Source organism: Canis lupus, chromosome 15, assembly GCF_048164855.1.
Source record: "Canis lupus baileyi chromosome 15, mCanLup2.hap1, whole genome shotgun sequence".
Classification (NCBI taxonomy): Eukaryota; Metazoa; Chordata; class Mammalia; order Carnivora; family Canidae; genus Canis; species Canis lupus.
In genome coordinates this window covers 15935123-15950155 of record NC_132852.1, presented here as the reverse complement: position 1 = coordinate 15950155, position 15033 = coordinate 15935123, and the positions used below count along the sequence as shown (strand labels likewise).

The 15033-nt window shown below is 37.7% G+C and overlaps 1 protein-coding gene across 6 annotated transcripts in view; it reads right to left on the bottom strand.

Moving 5' to 3' along the window:
* Nucleotides 1–15033, bottom strand: part of SNX25 (sorting nexin 25) — a 142307-nt gene that overhangs the window by 93611 nt on the left and 33663 nt on the right. For all 6 annotated transcript variants that reach the window (XR_012007486.1, XR_012007487.1, XM_072775975.1 and 3 more), the window contains 2 exons: nucleotides 14726–14810; nucleotides 3985–4201 (listed from right to left, as the gene is read on the bottom strand). Coding sequence is in view for 4 of the 6 variants with exons in the window: in XM_072775971.1 (XP_072632072.1) it covers nucleotides 3985–4201; nucleotides 14726–14810 (302 nt within the window). In the remaining 2 variants the exon portion in view is untranslated. The remainder of the gene's footprint in view (nucleotides 1–3984; nucleotides 4202–14725; nucleotides 14811–15033) is intronic.

Below are 15033 nucleotides of genomic sequence, written 5' to 3'. Positions count from 1 at the left end.
AGGATGCCCTCTAGTTAGTGGGCATCAAGTATTACTTCAGAACCCAAGAAAAGATCTCGAGGCATATGGCTGCTTCTGGGTCAGGAGATGTCCATGTGCCTATCTCTAGGTAGCATCCTCCTTCTGCCAGTGTGGATGGGTCATTTGTTTACTGCAATTCCTACTATTTGCATCTGGGTCCTCATTCCTTAATGAGCGAAAGGACATTCACCTCTTGTAAATTTCACATGTACAACATGACTTTAATCTTCCCACCGACACCGAGAAGCAGATATCATCATTGGCATTTCATGCATGAAAACACTGAAGATCTGAGTGGTTATGCAGAGTCCAAAGTCGGAGGTAATAAACAGTAGAAATAACTCCCATGGTCTACCTGACTCTCAAAGTCCAGACTTTCTACACTGCTCCAAATCAAAGACTGCAAAGATGAGGGGGGGAGGATTCAGAGATAAAGGTGGACTACATGAATAAAAACATTATTTTTCCCTTTAAACAGCATGCCTGAGCTTGACTAGTAAATCAAACACAAAGAGATTTTAAGAAGATGACTATGAAATTAAAGATGCTACTGATTAAACAGTATAAAAAGAATCAGTTTTAGATTTTCCTGAGACATGCTAGAACAAGACAGATGGGACAAAGGAACAGGAAGCAGAAGCAAGACTTAAATATGATCTGGAGTGTTTAAAGCAGCAACAGAATGTCGGCCTGGGGATAAACACGAGCTGACTGGAAAGCTGCCTCACACAATTGCCTAACAGTCAACCAGTGTATGTGTTGCTTTTATTAATGCAATTTATTATTCTCTTGTCTGACAGTAGCCAATTCAATTGGGTGCTTCCCAGGCTGCCAGAGTCATTTTGCAGCCAATAGATATCTGCACACCAATGGAGATTTCTAGGACACGGGCTCTCTGTTTACCTGGGGCAGGCAAGGGCAGAGGCAGCCACCAAACCTAGACACATTGTCTGCCAGTCTCATTGTGTGATTTGTAGAAGATAATGCATAATCAGATATTAGTTCTCTAGGGTTCACTTCTAGGGCATAATCATCTCTATGCAAAATACCAGTGACCTACTGGCACTTTGTCAAATATCTATAATCCCAGAGTACAGTGGTAGATTTTTTTCTTTAATAAGAATCATCAACTAGAGCTCCTGGGCATAGCCCAGATATCAGCAAAATAAATCTACCGTTGGTATAAGAAAACTAGAAGCCCAGAGAGAAGACGTTTCTAAAATGGAATCAATTCTCTGTTTCTATTATTGTGATGCTTCACCCATAATATCTTTATATTAGTCACAAAAGCAGTAATTTCAGAAGCTGGTAAATGTCTCCATGAAAAATATGTGCTCAGGTTCAAATTAGATAATCATAAAAATACTAAATTTCTCTAACCACTTGCTTTTCTCCCAAACCTAAATCCATCAGTCTTCTCACTGGAATAAAACATGGATTTTAAAAATACTGTCCTTTATTGAACCATGGTTTAAACATTTTAAAATGAGCTTCCACTGAGTTTAAACAAGTCTTGGACAGTATCTGGCAGGCAGAAGTAAGGTGCACTTTAGACAACAGATATCACAGCAAACCAGAAGGAGCTCCCAGGAGTTGCTGAACACTTGAAAGGAGCAGTTGGAGCTCTTGAGAGACCAGGGGTATCACCCTAGAGTCCTCATCCTTTCACTTTCCTTATTAGTTCACATATTCCCTTCCTGAAAGTTACTTTCTCTACCAACAGCATTCTTCAAAGGGAGGCCCAGGGACCCCTATGTAATACAAAATGATACTGGTCTTTTTCACACCTGTTCTCACAAGCACAGTGGAGTTTCCAGAGGCTACCTGATGTGTGCTGACACCATCACTCTACTGGCTAATGGGAAATGTAATGTGTATTCGTGCACTTTAAAAAATCTCTTAGTTTTAATAGCTTACATGGTAAATATCCATAGTATAAAAAGAAATGGGGTGGTATGTTTTTTTTTAATACAACTCCTGCCCTCTCCCCAAAATCTGTTCACTCTAGTGTTTCTTTTTTAATTATTATTTATTTATGATAGTCACACAGAGAGAGAGAGAGGCAGAGACATAGGCAGTCTCCATGCACCGGGAGCCTGACGTGGGATTCGATCCCGGGTCTCCAGGATCACGCCCTGGGCCAAAGGCAGGCGCTAAACCACTGCGCCACCCAGGGATCCCCGGGTGGTATGTTTAATAACTGGCTCCCCAAGGGAAAAACAGCTCTGATTTATAGTATTTGGCCATTGCACACTGTAAATACTCCCACCATGGCCAATTACAAGCTAGCAAAGTGATACCACTGATTCAAAGTAGGGAAGATATGTGCACAGCCAGCTCACGAGCCAGTACAAGCTCCAGCACCCCACAAGATGGAACCCACATAAACAAAGTGCTTTTGGGGGTGCCTGGCTGTGTCATTCAGAAAAATATCCATCTCTTGATCTCAGGCTTATGAGTTTGAGCCCTATATTGGGCGTAGAGATTACTTCAAAATATAATCTTTAAAAGTGCTTTTAAAAAAAAAAAGTGCTTTTAGGTTTTCAATAACTTTTAAGAGTATAGAGGGATCCCTGAAACCAAAATAAATCTGAAAACCACTACTCCACAGTAATTTTTTTCAAATCATGGGTGCTGACCCACAAGGAATAAAATAAAATTTTATTTGTCTCAAACACAATTAAAAAAAAGTTAACATAAAAATATCAGTTATCACAGGTAATAAGGTATTATTTTATGAATTGGGTCACAATATAAAATGTATTTCTTATTATGGGTCACAGTTTTTAAAAATTGCAAAATACTGGGGGGAGCAAGCTGGAAAACATCAGCCACATGATGGCTCTGTAAATTTTGATCTCATAAGACTGTGCTACACAGACTCTGGGAGAGAGAACGACTCATGGCAAGAGGCAATACTGGGAGAACTGGGAAATGCTACTGCACAATGCCATTTAGCAAGTAGCCCCCACTGAGCAATAATAGCACAGTGCAGAACAGGGAATGCTCAATGATAAACTCCCACGGCAGGGCTTCTTAGAAGAAAAGGAGAGTTACCACCTGCCCAAAGGATGCCAATGCATTTTTGTCCTCATTTGTATTTTTCTGATACCCCCTCTCTTCTGAGAGGTAGAAGAGCATTAGTGAGAATAGGCTACGTTAACCATAAGGAGCCCCCTTCCTACTGAGTCCATCTCCAAGCAGACAGAAGGCCACTCCTTTCTTTCAGTAAGACAACTCCTATGTGCAAAGGTTAGAAGTGCTGTAATTCGGCATTCTCACATTCACTCAGAGGAGGACATACAATTAAGATCCCAAACAGCAAACCTCTGAAAGTAAGGATTTGTTATAAGCACAGCTATGGCAGTCACCGCATAGGCACACATCTTGTCAACGGAACAGTACAAGGAGCTAACAAGCCTAAATATTCACAATTTTCACATTGAAACATTCCTAATTACAGCCCACAAACTCCAATATTGAGTTTCTTCTAAAAGTCAATTTTCAGGATATTGTGTTGTAACAGAGCTCCCAACACGAGACTCACGAAAAGAAACGTGAATTCTAAACCTTTCTAAAAGCTGTAAGTTCACAGACACTCTTCACACTACAAAACAAAACCTCATGTTTAAATTTTCTACTTCTAGGTACTCATGATTCTACAAATAAGTTCATAATAGTGCTGACTCAGTAAAGTTCATTTCATTGTTTAAGTTTTTCCACATAATTAAAGAAGTCGATAAAGGGGTTTTCTATTAAAGGTATTAAAAAAAAAAAAAACTACTCTACCAGAACACTATAATTGTTCCCCCCCACCCAATATATCTACATTTCAAGCCAACTGCCAGCAAGAGGCAGACAATTCTAGAGTTTTATCTTGACTTTGACCTCTTTCTATAGAAGAAAAATATTTTAATGTAGGGGAAAAGAAAAGGGGGAGGTTGTTTGTGTTAGGGCAGTTACCTGGCATTCGCAGCTTTCAGGTCACAGAAATGAGTGAGTAAAGTTCTTACAACATCATTGCAGACGACTTTAACTATATCCACATGGCTCAGTCTGTGACGCAGCTGTCTGGCAATTTCCCAAAAGTCTTCCAAGAGCAGATGGTAAAGCTGTCCCTCATCTCTGCTGAGATTTCCATACCAGGACAGAACATAATCTCTGTAACTGTAGTCAAACACTACCAGGAATAAACAAAGCAATGAGTAAAACTTAGATGGAACAAGCATACATCAAGACTGCATTTCTACTGGAAGCGGATGACCTATTTAATATTCACTGTTTAAAGTATAAAGAAAGTAGGTAATAAAACAAGACATGGTATTTCTTAAAATATCTCAAAATAAAAGATTCACATCCAACTAAAATTCTGGGAATGTGAGGACCATATGTCCTAAATTTTTGTGGACAGCCCAATTTTTAAATATTCTATCCTGGGGTCAGACTATCTAAAATTTCTCAAAAAAAGCATCTTACACAGTGGCTACACACTTATGGAGTCTGCCAATCATTAATTTATTGCCTCTCACCCCCAAATTCACCCCTTTTTGCCCTGCTTTATGATACTGGAGATGGACCTGTTAGCATTTCTTTGCCAACTCATATCATGTTAGGGTCTGTCGGGACAGGATGCTAGAGGGACTTCTCCTGGTTCCTGTGTGCTCTTCTCTGATTGCTTCTGCAACGTGCAGCAGACACCAGCATGTGGGGCACCAGATGGCACTCAAAGGGCAACTTCCCAGAGAATTCTGCTAGTACTCTGGGAGTAGCTTCCCGCAGCCTGTGGTATCTCCCCAGACTTCTCCACCACCACGTGGGCCATGGATGTGCCCTCTCCAGTGAGGCCTGAATCTCAGCTCTGGGTGAAGAAGGAACCCTCTCCCAGACATATCCCTCCTTACAGTGCTCTGCCTTGGCCCCAGGAGTCTCCTCTGCTCCTACTGTCTGCTTTTCCTATATTTTTTGCAGTTCTCTTTATTCCTCAGTAGTTAAGTCCCTTTAAAGGTTAAGAATTCTTTATATTAAACTTTCTTGTTCAAGTACGAGGTGATTTGTGTCTCTTAAAAAGACCCCAATCGGGATCCCTGGGTGGCGCAGCGGTTTAGCGCCTGCCTTTGGCCCAGGGCGTGATCCTGGAGACCCGGGATCGAATCCCATGTCAGGCTCCCGGTGCATGGAGCCTGCTTCTCCCTCTGCCTGTGTCTCTGCCTCTCTCTCTCTCTCTCTCTCTCTCTCTCTCTCTCTCTGTGACTATCATTAAAAAAAAAAAAAAAAAAAGACCCCAATCAATGTGGGAAGAATCCCATTAAGTTAGATATCATACCAGGTGCATTATCTGTGGCTGACAACCTTCTTTGGAAGATTTCTAGTATTTCTTAATTCTAGATCAATTTTATGTCCTGGAAATAAAAAACCCTTAGCTCTAGGCCAGTGCTATCCAACAGAAATATGAGAGCCACATATGTGATTTTAAGCGTCTAGTAGCCACCTTACGATAGGAAAAAGGAGGTTAAATTTTAATAATCTATTTCAACTAATATATCCAGAATATTATTATTTCAAAACATAATCAATACTATCAATTACTGAAATTCTTTTTCCATGCTAAGTCTTCACAATCTGGTATGTATTTTACACTTTCAGCACATCTTAATTTGGACTAGACACATTTCTCAATCGCTACTTATACATAGTAGTGACCAAGTTGCTCAGGGCAGTTCAAACCATATAGAAAATAAACACTGAAAAATGAAAATGTTACTGGACTTAAGTGGTGATTCCCCACCAGGGGAAAACAAAACACTCATCTCCCCATCACTGTGTTTCAGCACAAGGATATCTATACTATTTTTTAATCACTGCTTATTTCTCAAGGTTTTTTCTTTCCTTCTTCAAAAACCACTTGATTTGGCTTAATTTTGATATAATGATATATCATCTCAGATCATAGTTTATCCTCTTGCTTTGCCTTGTCCCCAGGAATCCTGTGGAACAAAATTAACTTGGGATCCTGAATTACTGCACACCTGGTCCATAAATGTCTAACCCATAATTCTCAAATAATTCTGCAGTCTAGGATTTGGTGCTCATTTTATTCACCTTGACTGCTACACATCAATTTTAAATGGGTTTGGTGGGGGGAGTTGGGGAGGTGGTGGAGGGAGATCATATTTGTTAGAAAATTGAATAGCAAATGGAACCTCCAGCTCAGGGTTAGTATTCATCCTATGTGAGGATTCCATACATGCACAAAAGCCCACAAGTCAAAGATAGCACCATTCTTGTTCTGATATTCTGCGATGTTTTTTTTTTCCTCAGAATATCAAGTGTGAAAGTGTATCCAATGTTTTTCCACATTTCTATAATTTCTGCACTGCAGCTTTATAATAATTCAAAAAACGGCATCTTAAATCCCATAGATCAAAAACAGAGTATCAAGAATTTTGTTCACAGACACATATGTGCAAAGGTTTAGCTAAATCTTCAGAGTGATTCCACTCCATAGTGGGATAAGACACTTAAGACAGCTAAGCCTTATAGTAGAGAACCATTACCTGCCAAAGACTAAGGGGCAGGCATTGAAAAGGCAAAAAAAAAAAAAAAAAAAAAAAAAAGATACTACCTCAATCTTTCATTTTTCATTAAAGCAGCATTTAATTCTAATATGTAAGGCTTCCATATGTAATGCAGAATAGAATAGAATCCACTAGACACACACCAAAAAAAAAAAAAAAAAAAAAAAAGGCAAAACAAAAGCAAAACCAGCAAGTAAATCATCTCCTAAACCTTTTGGCTATCTTCTGCTCATTTCCAGATATTAATTTGTTTTTTTGGGTTTTTTTTTTAACTTGCAAGTCTTTTTTTCTTTTTTGAAGATTTTATTTATTTATGCATGAGAGACATAAAGAGAGAGAGGCAGAGACACAGGCAGAGGGAGAAGAAGCAGGCTCCATGCAGGGAGCCTGATGTGGGACTCGATCCCGTGTCTCCAGGATCACACTCTGGGCTGAAGGTGGCACTAAACCACTGAGCCACTGAGGCTGCCCCAGATATTAATTTGAACAAATAAATGGTTGTTATATTCTCTAGATTTTACAAAAAGTAGCCACATCTCATTCCTAATTGGACTATTCCATTTAGGAGAAAGCAGAAGTGGTTTCTGACCTGGATGTTTAAGAAATTAGGACAAAAACAGGAATATGCTAATTCCATAATCTCACTTGTTGGCAACAAATAGACCATGGTTCTTACACAGTAATTGAGTTATATTCTCAATTCTCACCCTTACAACAGAGCACAAATAGAGGCTCCAAGAAGTGAAATAACTTGCTCAAAGTCAAATAGGTATATCTGCCAGCCAAAGGCTCTTCCGACTCAGCACACAGTAGTCCTGCACGGAGGTTGAACTAATCAAGTCACATGAATGAAAGACATGAGAAATCTGAAAAACCGTCTTTGTCCATTACACATCCAGCTTGTTTAAAACATATTTAAATGATAAAAAATATATGCACCTAGGTGGCTCAGCAGTTGAGCTTCTGCCTTCAGCTCAGGTCATGATCCTGGGGTCCCAGGATCAAGTCCCACATCAGACTCCCCACAGGGAGCCTGCTTCTCTCTCTGCCTATAAATCTGTCTCTCTCTTCTGTGTCTCTCATGAATAGATAAATAAAATCTTAAAAAAAAAAAAGAAAAAATATATGCAAATGGTTGTACTTTAAAAAATTACCCTAGAAGGCAATAATAGGACCAATGGGTAGAAATCATAAGAAATTGTTTTTTTCTGGGATCCCTGGGTGGCACAGTGGTTTAGCGCCTGCCTTTGGCCCAGGGCGCGATCCTGGAGACCCGGGATCGAATCCCATGTCGGGCTCCCGGTGCATGGAGCCTGCTTCTCCCTCTGCCTATGTCTCTGCCTCTGCCTCTCTCCCTCTCCCTCTCTCTCTCTCTCTGTGTGTGTGTGACTATCATAAATAAATAAAAATTAAAAAAAAAAAAGAAAAATTGTTTTTTCTGTTTAACATTAGGAGGAACTGAATAAAAACATTAAAGCTGTTCAAGATTCACAGTAGATAGTGAATATTCCATCATAAGAAACTTTTAACAAGCTGAATATCCTATGGACAAGGATGACATAGAAAAAATTACTTCCTGAGATAGGGGCTGAATCATAACTTCCACAGACCCTTGTCTGCAAGGCTTTTATATCCTTCTTCTGGTAAGAGCCACCCTTACAACAGAGCACTGCTGATCATTCATTTGCAATTCTTTCTCCCTTACTCTTTTATTAAGCAAAGTTTTCATACCACAGAATTTTTAACTAGTAGCAAATAAATCTACAACCCAAAACCTTTGGGAAGTAGAAGCATTTTTCCTTTTGTTAAAATTTAGTTTCAAATTATGGAGGGAAATCAAAATGAATTATAAGAGACTTAATATCTTTAAAATCTTCTTAGCATGCTAAAGGATTTATGTAAGGGCATATTCATCTACATAATTTCCCATTACATTTGTTAACCACACTGCATATGCTAATTAAGACAGCTCTAAAATACTCCTCTGATACTATATTTTAGTTAGGAATTGATAAAAATGAATACTGGTAAGTCTCAACTCAGTAACAGAAAATACACCTGGGACTAACAAATCTGTCAATAGCTTATCAGTACACCTTTAAGTATTATTAAAATGTAACAAATATATAAAGTATGAAACAGGGCCACATGGCTGGCCCAGTCCATAAAGCATGTGACTCTTGATCTCCAGTCATGAGTTTGAGACCCATGTTGGGGGGTGAGGGGGAAGAAAAGTATGAAACAAAGCCTTGATTCTAAGTATATATTATGTGGCTACATGTACTCATTTATATACAAGTACACATATGAACAAAATATTTAAAATATACCCAATGGGTCAACTTGAAGAGACACAGAAATTCATGATAAAATTATCTTATGATCTCTTCTAAGAAACAAGCATAAATAATAAAACAAACCACAATGAGAAATGAAAGAACATTTATCCTCACTGGCAAGCAAAGACTTTCTTCTAAACACATTACAGCAGCCAACTAAAATTCAAGTGCTATTATCACATCTATTTTCTAGACTGCTCTCAAAACAAGCAGGTAAAAAGGAATCACTGAAGATTACAGAGAACGGAACATGTTTAGAACTTTAATTCTAGATTAATGCAAAAAGAGGATTTAGGGTCACAAAGGAGGGAAGAACTGTAAGTGAGAAGACCAGTTAAAAAGGCTACCATGAGGGCAGCCCGGGTGGTTCAGTGGTTTACCGCCTTCGGCCCAGGGCATGATCCTGGAGACCCGGGATCAAGGTCCATCTTGGGATCCCTACGTGGAGCCACCTTCTCCTTCTGCCTGTGTCTCTGCCTCTCTCTCTGTCTTTGTGTCTCTCATGAATAAATAAATAAAATCCTAAAAAAAAAAAAAAAAAGGGCTACTATGTTAGTCTAGATAATGTGATATTAGGTAATCCCTACCTATAAATTTTCAGAACAAAGAAGGACTCAAACTAAGGAAATAGTGTGAGAGAGAGTTCCATGAGAGCTATTTTTCTACCTCCACCTTTACCCCAGAGCTATTTAAGATAGTCTCTTCCCTGCTCAAGAGATAAGGCCCTTTGGGTCATAAACATCCATGACCTGAGCCCCTTGGAACAAAGAAAAGAGTATTCATTCAACCAGAAGTTGGCCTAATGGTAGTAAGGATAACAATAATTCCATCATTCATATAGATGGCACTCTACTGTTTGCAAAATACAATTAGTAATTACTATCTGCGTGTGGAAGGAAAGCCAACTTCTGGGGAAATTGGGGTTATTAGTGTATGTCACTGATTGATGTGTTCATTTATTCAATAAAAAATGTATACGCAGGGATCCCTGGGTGGCGCAGCGGTTTGGCGCCTGCCTTTGGCCCAGGGCGCGATCCTGGAGACCCGGGATCGAATCCCACGTCGGGCTCCCGGTGCATGGAGCCTGCTTCTCCCTCTGCCTGTGTCTCTGCCTCTCTCTCTCTCTGTGACTATCATAAATAAATAAAAAAATTTAAAAAAAATTAAAAAAAAAATGTATACGCATTTCACACCACTGGGTAGAGTCATCAACTAGAAGGGTTGAGCCTAACAGAGGCTAGAGGTATAAGGGGAAGGTAGGAGAGTCACAGTCTTTCAAGAGCAGGCTCTGCTTCCTGTGCACCATCTCATTCTTACAGTCTAACATCCTCTGGAAATGGCCACAGAGGACCTAGTAAAAGAGATCACCACATCAGGTTCACCTTATCTAGGGCAAGGTCCAAAGAAACTGAAAGCTCTGTTAGACTTGGACAATGACCTTGTAATATCTTCTGTTATCATGATTGCTCAAGTTATGGCCTTTTGTATAACCTGGACACTGTTTTATAGACACATTTACCCTTGAAATTCAGAAAAAGTATTAAAAGCCAATCAAAAGTAACAGAAATATGTTCATTTGGAAATGTACATATAAAATTAATTGCACTTGTGAAGACATCCCAAAAAGTAATAGAAGTAATAGTATTTATAAGACATTTGGACAGCATTTTACAAGTCAAAGTGCAGAGGTCAGTATCCTTACTGCTTTGAAAAGTATAAGATCTTACAAAGAACTGTATTTTCAATTCAAGAATTTAAATTGAAAGTTCTCCTGAGCAAATAGCAGGTACTCATTACTAAACTATATTCTCTGGTCCACATTAGTGAGGTAATTCAGGGTAGCTTAGTAAAAAACTAGGCTATAATATCTGAGATTTAATTCTCATAAAGATTTTCTAAAGTCTTTTTTTCTATCTCCTGTCAGTCTTCTTGGGAATATAACTTGGAAAAAATTTTGAGAGCATGTAGTATAGAAAGGTGCCTGTTCTGACTTCTCAAACATGGTTCATTCATACTATATCTGAACCCCTAAAATACAGTTCCTACACTTGAAATTGGCTAACAAAGCACAGCAATAATATACTTCAATCATCTTCCCTGGGTATGCCATTTAACTTCCAGCATTTGTAACAGTAATTTTTTTTTTTTTTTTTTGGAAAATTTTTAAGTAACCTCTACATACAATGTGGGGTTTGACCTCACAATCCCAAGACTAAAAGTCACATGCTCCACCAATTGAGCCAGCCAGGCACAACGTGCAGCTTTAATAATTCTTATTACTGGGGCATCAGGGTGGCTTAGTGGTTGAGTGTTTGCCTTTGGTTCAGATCGTGACCCTGGGGTCCTGGGATGGAGACCCCCATCAGGTTCCCCGTGGGGAGCCTGCTTCCCTCTGTCTCTGCCTCTCTGTCTCTCATGAATAAATAAAATCTTTAAAAAATGATAGTAATAATTCTTACTGTTTCACAGAAAGCCAAACTATTATTTTGATCTGCACTTTTAAATATTACTCCTTTTTTCTTTGTAATTCAATCTGTAAAGATTTAGGACAAATCCTTATTTATATTGAACTAAAACAAAAGAATACATTAGTAACAACAACAAAAAAATCCACACACAAACATTTATACATGCATACACATACACACCTTGTATTTTACTCAACTCATTGAATAAATTTATTTTTAAAATTCATATTCTGAAGAGAGTAAAACAAATACATAAAGGTAAAATGGAATAATTATGTTATGTACTTCAAACTAACTTTAGTGGGAAATCATTAAATAGTTCATAAGTACTTCATGTCAACTGAACTCAAGTTACTGCAGCCTTACTTAAAAAGTGTACCTGCTATTACATTTTGCAAGCATACCAAGAGACTCTCAATTTTATCAACACAAGTCTACCATAGCTAGCTAATAACATTCAGAATTTCAATTAAATATTCTGGTGCCAGGGCTTAGAAATGCAAATTAAAATACTCCAGAGATGCATATTATAATCACTACAAGTTTTCTAAATATTTATGCAACCTCTTAACTTTCTCAATATGTATTTCTAGATTCTAATTCTTCATTAAATAAAATGTCCAAAACTTTTTGGAAGACAATTTTGGTTTTAGTTTATTGTTGTTTTTAACAACTGCCAGATGCATACAGTTTACTCTCATAACCAACTTTATTTTTTTTTTGTATATTTTTTAAAAGATTTTATTCATTCATCCATGAGAGACACAGAGAGAGAGGCAAGAGACAGAGGCAGAGGGAGAAAAGCAGGCTCCATGCAGAGAGCCGGATGTGGGACTTGATTCCAGCACGGTGGGATCATGCCCTGAGCAAAAGGCAGACGCCCTACTGCTGAGCTACCCAGGCGTCCCTCATAACCAACTTTATAGCAGCCTTTAGCTCTTCTTTTGGTAGATGATATAATGTTCAACTTCACTGAAAATCATTTTGCTTAAAACAAAAGGAGAGGAAATTGTAAACATTAAGAATATAGCAGGGGAAAAAAATAAATAAAAAATAATTGTACCAAAGTATAATTAACCAAAGCTCTTACCCAAAGGCTTTGGCTAATACTATTCTTTCAAAATAAAATATTGCACAAGTATTAGCCTGAGGATAACGTACTTGGAGGTTTTTTGGTTTTGTTCTGTTTTGGTTTTTGTCAACCAGGCCTCAACTCTTGTCTTTTTTTCCCCCCCAATTTCTGAAACAAATTGGTCTATGGAAAATAAACATGCTATCTCAATTGCAGAGAAACTTCACAGTCTTAAAAAATTAAAATATACCCATGTTCATGGCAACACATTCACTATAACCAAAAGATGGAAGCAACCCAGATATCCATTGATGAATGCATGGATAAAGAAAATGTGGTTATGAGGGGGCCTTGGCTGGCTCAGTCAGTAGAGCATGGGACTCTTGATCACAGTCTTAAGTTGAAGCCCCATGGTGGATGGAGAGATTACTTAAAAAAATAAAAATATTTTTTTAGATGTAGTTCTATACACAAAATGGAATGTTATTCAACCTTAAAAAGGAAGGAAACTCTGACATATCCTGTAAACATGGATTAACCTTGAGAATACTATGCTAAGTAAATATGCTAAACACAGAAGGACAAATACTATAGGACTTAACCTAGATGTAGCACCTACAGTCAAATTCATGGAGACAGGAAGTAGAATGGTGATTACCAGGATCTGGGGAAGAGTGAAGAGGGTATTGTAGCTCAATAGGTAGAGTTTCAGTCTTGTAAGATGTAAAGAGTTCTAAAGACTTTACACAGCAACATAAATGTACTTAAACTACTGAATGATATACTTAAAAATGGTTAAGATAGTAAATTTTACGTTATGTGTATTTTACCACAACTAAAAGAAAGAGATCCAATTCCAGGGATGGTGGAATAGCTTATATCAGACTAACCTTCCTACATAAAACCATTAGGAATTCTAGAAAAAAAAAAATTAATTAACTATTTAAAGGCACTGGAGAGCAAAGTTAGAGAAACTGAAGGGAAAATCCACCCTTGATAGAAGAGACTAGTGCTGGTACAAATGTTTATTTAACTTTCCCCAGAAGCTCTCAACAGTCCTAGATGCACAAGGCAGTTCAAACTTAGACTGAACATCTGATGCTTTTTTTAACCTAATATGTCAGAAAACAGAGTTAGGAACTGCCAAAGCAGCTGAAAATAAAGGCAGGAAATACAAAAAAAGATGGAGCCACAACACCCGGATTACAAACTTTCAAACCCATTGCTGACTCTGCCCTACACATGTATGGAGGTAAGACTGCAAGGAGACCAGTTCAGAACAACAGCTAGAAAACTTAAAGAGCTGTGCAGATACTTTGATTGCTGTCCAACACGGAGAGCCAGAGTCTGGAGCTGGAGTCTTGTCCACTTAGAGGTGTAACCATGGATTTCCCATTGAAATTGTGTAAGGGAACCAGATGACTTAAGCCAATGTCCCAGGATTGAAGGATTCACCTTAGACTAAGGACAAAAATCCAAGCAGACCTGCCTGAAAAATATGTGGAAAACCAAGTACCCTCAAGGTGAACAGTCAAAAATTAAGCTGCATACTAGACCAAAAATCAACATTCTTCAGAGGAATGTAACAGAAACTAGAATGTCTAGAAAGTAGCATTCACATTGTTCAGGATACACTCAAAAACAGGAAGACCTGAGAAGAAACAAACAAAAATAACTCATACTTAAGAGAAAAACCAATGGAGAGAAACCAGCTCCAAGATGGCCTATATTTTGGACTTTGCATACAGACTTTAAAGCAACTATATTAAATATGTTCAAGAAATTAAAGATAAAGATGGCCATAATAAATGACAAATGGAGAAATCTCAGCAGAGAGCCAAATAGAAATTCTAGACAGAAGATGTACAATATTTGAAACTTAGAAAATTACCTAGATACACTTAACTACAGATTTAAAATGATGGAAAAACAGTCAGCGAACTTGATAAATAAAAAGTATCCTATCTAGAGAACAGAAAGTAAAAACAATTAGTAAATTAAATGTCATCAAAATTAAAAATTTCTGCTCAATGATAACATTGAAAAAATAAAATTCTGGAAATTCTACTTAAATATTTTAATCCCACCTACTCAACTAAAACATAGATGTATTTATTCAGTCATCGTAAAAATTCCTAATGCTATACACAGACAAGAAGGATATATAAATTTGTTAGAGATTACAATTTTCCCATTAGAACATAATGAATTGTTTTACATGGTAATTACATGCTCTCATTTAATCCTTACCTTCTTTCAGAGCTTTGTCCATATTATGAGAAATTACTACCCTTCTAGACTGAACTGACTCATGTGAGTTTCCATACACAGGACTCTGAAATGTAAAAAAAAGGAAAAAAAAAAGGAAGAAAAAAAGATACAGATTACTGAATGAATAAATCATATATTAAAATAAAACCAAAGCATGAAATACCATTTAAATAAGCATTAAGATTTTGCTTAATAGATTATAAAAGTTCTTCTGGAAAAATAAATAAATGCTTGAGGTTGGTTAAGAAATTTTCGAAAAAGAAGAAAGGAAGGACTTTCCCTACCAG